Source organism: Sebastes fasciatus, chromosome 20 (assembly GCF_043250625.1).
Source record: "Sebastes fasciatus isolate fSebFas1 chromosome 20, fSebFas1.pri, whole genome shotgun sequence".
NCBI classification, from domain to species: Eukaryota; Metazoa; Chordata; class Actinopteri; order Perciformes; family Sebastidae; genus Sebastes; species Sebastes fasciatus.
The window spans coordinates 7,120,390-7,127,763 of NC_133814.1; the positions used below are offsets into that span (position 1 = coordinate 7,120,390).

The 7,374-nt window shown below is 44.2% G+C and overlaps 1 protein-coding gene across 1 annotated transcript; it reads right to left on the bottom strand.

Moving 5' to 3' along the window:
* Positions 1 to 3,268: 3,268 nt before the first annotated feature.
* On the bottom strand, positions 3,269 to 7,374 carry LOC141758875 (WAP, Kazal, immunoglobulin, Kunitz and NTR domain-containing protein 2-like). Its single transcript, XM_074620646.1, has 2 exons — positions 6,834 to 7,374; positions 3,269 to 6,330 (listed from the first exon to the last, which is right to left on the bottom strand). Exons 1-2 carry the CDS (start codon positions 7,017 to 7,019, stop codon positions 4,786 to 4,788), a joined length of 1,731 nt encoding a protein of 576 aa, XP_074476747.1. The 5' UTR covers positions 7,020 to 7,374; the 3' UTR covers positions 3,269 to 4,785.

Sequence of the window (7,374 nt, forward strand, 5' to 3'; positions counted from 1 at the left end):
ATCTGAGTGTGATTCAAGGCATTTCTCAATCATTTCTCCATCCAGAGCAGAGCGGCTGCACCACCTGCCAGCATCAAAACCTTTCAGCTGCTGCCGCCCCAGGATGATATACTGCCATGGGACCCTGTTCATCTCCAGTAAATGCGTGTGAGTGGCTACTGTATCTTTTCAATAGACGTTCCAAATTATATGGCCATAACAGATGCAGGTCATGAATCAAAGGTCTTAAACCACCCGGCTAGCTGATCTGTTCAGCAGGCGCTGCTGTGGTCCGATGTCCTCCTGGATACACAACATGAAGGCTCTACATAGAAATACACACAGAGTGGCTCTACTGTCCCGGTCTCTGCTGTCTGCCGGGTCCTCTCTACCTAGTGCAGGTCTACATCTGAGCCTCGCATGGACCACACCGACTACTCCTGCCTTGTGTGAACTGAGCCTGTGAACGCAATGACCCCGGCAAATCAACAAAGCACGAGAGGAAAAAAAAATAAAAAATATGCAAGCGAAAATTCTGCACAGCATATCAAAGCATAACTCTTGTACCCTTTAACTTGGCCCAACTCAAATTAGAAAAACATAAAAGGATCACATATGTTTCCAATATGCTGGATTTTAATTGATAATAAATTGTGCTTTTGTAGACCCCAGACTACGCATTGAAGTGGTTAAAGGTGTTTTTTGTTTTTTAATGGACATAAAATCAGAGGAGAAGAAAAATAATTGAGGGTATTTGAGTTGTTTTGAGTTAGTTGAACTAGTTCCCTCAGCTGAACTGTAGGCCGCACCTGCGATTGCTATAAAATTCACCAGTTGGACTCAATCCAAGACACATTAGAGGGACAATAGAGTGCACATTTGTACCACCAACAAGCATTAAGAAACCAAACGTTCCTCTAGAAGTACCAGTCTGTGGTTTAAGGAGACCCTAATCCAGGGGTTCCCAACCTTTTTGGCTGATCCCATAAAATGTTGCAAAGCGAGGCGTACCTTGTAATTTAGGGGTTAAAGCCACGAGCCACAATGTCCCAGGTTCAAGTCCCTATCTCTCTCTCTCATTTACCGGTGTCCCTATCTAAAAAATACAGAAGAGTATTAGGGGCCGAAATGGTTGAAATGTCAAGAATATAGTCGAAATTGCAATATTTGTGCTAACGCTATAGTTTGATTTATTCTCAAAAGTTCAATGTTTATTTCTCAACATTTCGACTTTATTCTCAAAATGCAAAAAAAACAGGAAAAGAAAAACATCCTCCTCTAATTTTTTCTTATGCCTGGCACTAATACTGAAAGTTCGACCTTATTCTCAACATTTCGATGATGTTATGATCTCTGTGTGGATATGAGTTGTGATCAGTTCAACCAACAAGATTCGATAGGTTCATTTTTAAGGATTTTTAGAAGACTGAAGAGGTGAAAGTATCTAAAAAAAAAAAAAATCTAAATTAGAGAAAAAATTAAATTTTGTTAGAAGCATTTTCCTTTTTTTGTGCCAATATTACTTTACTTATTACTTATTTACTTATTAATTTTCACATAAGTATATTCATTGGTACCATATAAATGTGTTGATAAATTATATTACATCATACTGTAAATAAAATAAAACGTTTTTCTCCCATCCCCAAAATATCCCACTCGACAAAACAATGAAAAAAATGTATACTAAATTTGATACTAAATCATGATGCAAAATGTGACTTACTACCTCATAATTGTGAATTAGTGAGTAAAAATTTTGATTTATGGTACTACAGTATCTCTACTAGTTTTTAGGTTCTTATCATGCATACATTTTCATATATCTCTTTCTTTTCCTGGCAGAAATGAGCTTCCATAAATCCACACACAAACCTAAATACATACCCGCATGCACACAAGCATGCACCAGTATACCCTGGGAATCTAGACATGTACCAAGCATATACATCTATAGATTTACAGATTTACAAACCAAAAAACACTTTTATTTTCTTTTTATAACTATTGAATATGCATATGCATGCATGGAGTGATTTATCTCGGGACCCTTTGGGGGGGTTTCCCGACCCTGACGTTGGGTACCCCTACCCCAAGCTCTGAACAACTCTACATGTATTTTTCCTTTCAGCTATGAAAGATGAATACATAATGAATCTATATTTTATTTGATCAAACTTTTGGAGAGTATTCACACAGGATCATGCTCTTAGTGTTCAAGATTCAAATTCTGTAGAAGCTGCGATGATTTATTCATTAAATCAGCTGTAGATAATCAGAAATATAACCTTCAACATTAATATATATATATATATATATATATATATATATATGACCTATATGTGAATGAACCGATCCAACCCATTGACCTCGGAATGCGCGCAGGGGGCTAAATTCAAGATCCATAACTGTTACGGGAAAATACAAAGTGTGATTTTGAAATGAGTAAACAGTGTTCTCTTCGAAAAGTGATAAAATGTCTGTTTTGTGTTGTTGACATAAACTGTGTTTTTATATTGCTTTCTGATGTGATCCAAAGGTGCTGCAGATCTAATATTTCTCTGCTCCGGAGTCTCAACAGCTGCTGAAGTGCAGGTCTGAGCTCCCCGGTGGTTTTGCCAGTAAAGGAACGCCGTACATGGACTGATCTCCCGCCTCCTCTCGCCGCTCTGGATGGGAGAAACAGAATCTCATCTGGGAGGTAGAACACCCTCGTCGAAGCCCACCAAGGCCTGTTCCCAGTAACCCAGAGACGCCTGCTGGCACGGCATGAAACGCATAACTCTCGCATGGGATTGGATCTGAGGTTTACAGCTTGGGCTCCTTACCCAATTAGACTGGAATCACGGAGGCAAAGCGAAATAGGGTAACGTTTTTACAATGCCACAGGGGTCTTTAGAATGGATGGGTTGTGTTTTTGAAGATGGGGTGGAGGGGGTGGGGGGGCTGGGGATATGCTATTCCCTAGTCTCTTTTATCACAGCCTGTCAGAGGAACCACACAGGTAGACGGACTCGCTGTCCTCCATCAGGTACAGAGGCAACAAGCTCAAATTGAACTTCATTTGGTCACACAGTCATTGTGTATATTGCCCTATAAGCTTCAAGAGCTAAAAACCATTCAGTCCCTGTAATTAAAATATAATTAAATAGTACAAAGATATGAAGAAAGATCAATAGGAGACTGATGAAAAATCACAAATCTTTATTTTCTTCTCAAAATTATACAAAATGTCACTTAATTTCAGAGAGAATGTGAAGTACAAAAAAAGATAAAAGAAAAGCTTATATGATAATAAATAGCCAAAAAAGTAATAGCAAGTTAATACAAAATAAATGACTGACTGTGAGAAAATGTGGTGGTTAATAAAATATATTACAACTCATTCATTTGGATGAACCAAATTGTCGTACTGTACGTGCAATACCCTGGCACAGGAATATGTATGTATTCATGCAGCATGAAAACTGTGAAATAAAGGGGTAAATGTATGAAGTGCGGTCAGATATCAAAAGTGCCGGGTGGAAATACGGCTGGCAAATAAAAGAATCAAAAGATTTTGCGACACACACAAATGATGTATATTGAAGCTAGAGTAGGCAGAATGGAGCAAATATGATTTAAAAAGTTATTTTTATAAAACGGTCACTATATCCTGACAGTAGTGCATGAGACAGGTAATGTGACAAAATCATGTGTTTCTGTGTCCTCCGGTGCTACTAATGGCATCTGCAAGATTTCACAGACCGGAGGAAAACAACCAATCAGAGCCGAGCTGGAGCCTTGCCATCTCTGAGCAGCTATCAATCACTCGCAAGCTCCAATCAAACGGTCAAACTAGGCAGCGCTGATCAAATATGAATCAATATTCTGTTACTGTAATGCCTATTTCTCTCCTCAAATGTTTTCAGAAACATCTTGTAGTGTACTGTTTAGCTGTAAAAAGAGAAAGTCTGTGATGCAGCAGCCATGTTGAGATCAGTTGAGGAAATACCAAGCACCGCCCACCAGCCGGAGCAAACTTTCTCATTTTACAGCTAAACAGTGCACTTCAAGATGTTTCTTAAAACATTTGAGGCGAGAAATAAGCATTACAGTAACAGAATATTGATTCATATTTGATCAACGCTGCCTAGTTTGACCGTTCGTTCGGAGTTCGCAAGTGATTGACAGCTGCCTCCGTTGAATGAACAGCCAATAGGAACGCTCTCTCTCTCTGAAATGACTTGTGATTGGCCAAAGTCTTCCGTCACGGTCTAGATTTTTTTAAAGCCTGAAAACAGAGCCATGAGGTGCAGAAGTCTAGTTTTTTCTCAGAACACTTGAATTACAATATGCTGAAAGGTTATTATGGAACTTTTTGCCCAATGATGCCAAAAACATTCTGCCTACTGCCACTTTAAAAAAATCAAACTCAATCGTGTCTGTTTTGTGCTTCAATGCAAAGTCTGCAACCTCCATTTCTGCTGGAGGCAAGAGAGGGCATGAGGGAAGTCGGAGTCTGGGGGATTACGGCAACAAGAGGATCATGATGGATGTCTCTTGTGTTCATGGTATTTCAATCAACAACACCGATGGCCGCGCCGTAACAGAAAAGCCCTGCTGCGAATAGACCACATGAAAAGACATACAACATGTCATGTGACAGGGCTCCTCATCGGGAAACTCTTTGAAAACTTTCAAAAACAGAAAGAAATCCATTAAATGTAGCATTCAAAACATCACTGCAGTTAATGTTCAGTAGAGAACAACCTGTTGCAGTCGAGTCTAAACTTCATGTACTCATTCTATCCCTAATCCCTAACCCTACTGAGGGCTGTTGGTGATCGCTTTGAGAATGTCACACGTGTTCTTTGAGATGACCTCTCTCAGCTTCCGTACACGGCGAGGGCTGGAAGTGCCCACGTAGCTCTCTGGCTGAAGTACGGCCATGCCTTCGTTCACGTTGCCCATGATGATGACCTGTCCCTCGGCGGCGGCGCCCGTGATGTTCGGGCACGGGCAATTCCAGTCCATGTTGAGGAAGGTGACCTCGAGAGGCTCCTTGCCAAAGAAGCGAAGACCCATCTTCTCGTCCTTTAGGATTTCCTCCACAGTCACGAGGGCGTGGCCCGAGTCCTTCTCCTCCGTCAGGTCCGACATGCGGCCCAGGACGACGAAGTCGCTCCGGCAGAAGCTCGTCACCATCTTGCCTCTGGGCTTGCAGGCCTTGCAGTGGTGGTTTTTCGGGTAGGGGCACATCTCCTCGCAGGCTTCTTTAGATTCAAAGTTGTTGTCGTTGCCCTCACACCCTCCGTAGATGAAGGACTGACACTGCCGCAGGGCGCCGCTGTATGCCCAGCGCGGCTCGTAGGCCTTACAGGGGCCCTGTAGGCTGGGGAGCCCACAGGGGCCAGAAAGCTCGGGACCGCAGCACTGCATGCACTCCTCGTACGTCTCGAACACCTTGCTGGGCTGCTGGCTGCTGATGTGGCAGTGGGTGAAGGAGAAGCAGTTGTTGGTCTTGGGCTCGTAGTACCAGCTGACTCTCTCCATCTCGCTCCCACAATCCTCTGGGTTATCAGGGGGTTTTACACACTCCTCAGACAGGCAGCGGATCACGTTCTTGGGCTCGGGGGTCTTGGGTGGATCCGAGGGCAGCACGGTGAGTGGGTGGTCAGCCTGCACCGAGCCAGACGGGTTATTTGCCTTGCAGGTGTAGACGCCCGAGTCGTGCGGCTGGGCGTTGTAGATGACCAGCTGACCGATGTTGGTGACCACCATATTCCCTTGCACGTGATTAGGCCTCATGACGACCCTCTCCACTCCCTCCGGCAGCTGCTTCTCCCAGGTGATCTCGGGCCGGGGGCGACCCGTTACGTCGCACAGGAAGCTGGCCGTGTCGCCCACGTTTACGATCTGGTGAGCGGGGCTGCTGACCACGACGGGCGTCTGGGGCTCGGTGGGAGGCGGGATGGTCGCCTGGAGAGGAGCGGTAGTGGGACGAAGAGTGGTCGCTTGGGGCAGCGAGGGGCTGGTGTTGGGCCAGGTGAGGTGGAAGCGGCAGGTGACCACGGCCAGGGTGGTGCCCTTGGAGCACGCCTCCGCGTCCATGTAGCACTTGTTGTAGTAGGTCATGCCGTCGGACGCGCAGGTGAAGTGCGGCTCCCTCTCGCAGCGGTCGCGGCACTTGCACACCGGCTGGCCATCCCAGATGTCACACTCGGAGCCCTGCTGGGTGCACATGAAGCTGGTGCAGGTGGCTTCCTTGGGCATTCCCATGGGGCCTTTCTTTCCGTCCAGGTAACGAGCCGCCACACAGCTCCGATTCCCGCACACATTCTGGCAACACTTCTCAAAGGACTCGCACTCCTGTAAGAGGAGAAGAAAGAAATTAGAGATGCAGGAGGCTGAGGGGCATCTGGAAGGCATTTGCATACTGTCAGCAACGATAAAAAAACAAAAACAGAATAGATATTCAATAGAACTGAGACAATAAAAACATATAAAATATAATTAATATATATTAATATAGTCAACCACTCACTCACATCAAATATGAATCAATATTCTGTTATTGTAATGCCTATTTCTCTCCTCAAATGTTTTCAGAAACATATTTTAGTGTACTGTTTAGCTGTGAAATGAGAACGTTTGTGACGCGGCAGCCATGTTGAGATCAGTTGAGGAAATACCAAGCAACGCCCACCAGCCAGCGCAAACTTTCTCATTTTACAGCTAAACAGTACACTACAAGACGTTTCTGTAGTGACAATAAAAACATATAAAATATAATTAATATAATACAGAAACATGCAAAACAACTTAAACTATTGATTAAGAATACTTGATTGTGAAAGGTTACAAGACATTACCTGATCAGATAGACACTCTCGTGTACAGGTGCTCATGGCATCCACCCACAGGTTGGGGTTCATGTCATTGGGGCAGATCCCCGGGTGTGAGTAGGTGATCTGGGGCAAAACCACGACCTGGTGCTCCATCCACACCGACACACACGCCAGGAACCAGATCCAGCGTGGAAACAGCATCCACCACATCTCCAGAGCGGAAAACACAGCTCAACAAGTGATGAAGACTCTTTTTTTCCCCTCCTTCTTCTTTTTTAAATTGGAGATTTCTGTGATCCAGCAGTAAACAAAACTCTCTGAATATAAAAAAGCAGGCGGAAAAAGACGACTCTAATAGCGCATCACACGTGTGGGATGAGTCTGCGGTGTGCGTCAGCTGACTGATCCAGTTTGATGTCGCTCCTCTGCAGAGAAGATGCTCTTATTTATACTGACGATCCGCAGACATCGACGTTGACATCACCATCGCCAAGTTGCTCGCAACATGACAGTTATGAGTTGAGAAGCTTTTTGAAAGAGTGAGCGGTGATCGTTGGTTGGGGTT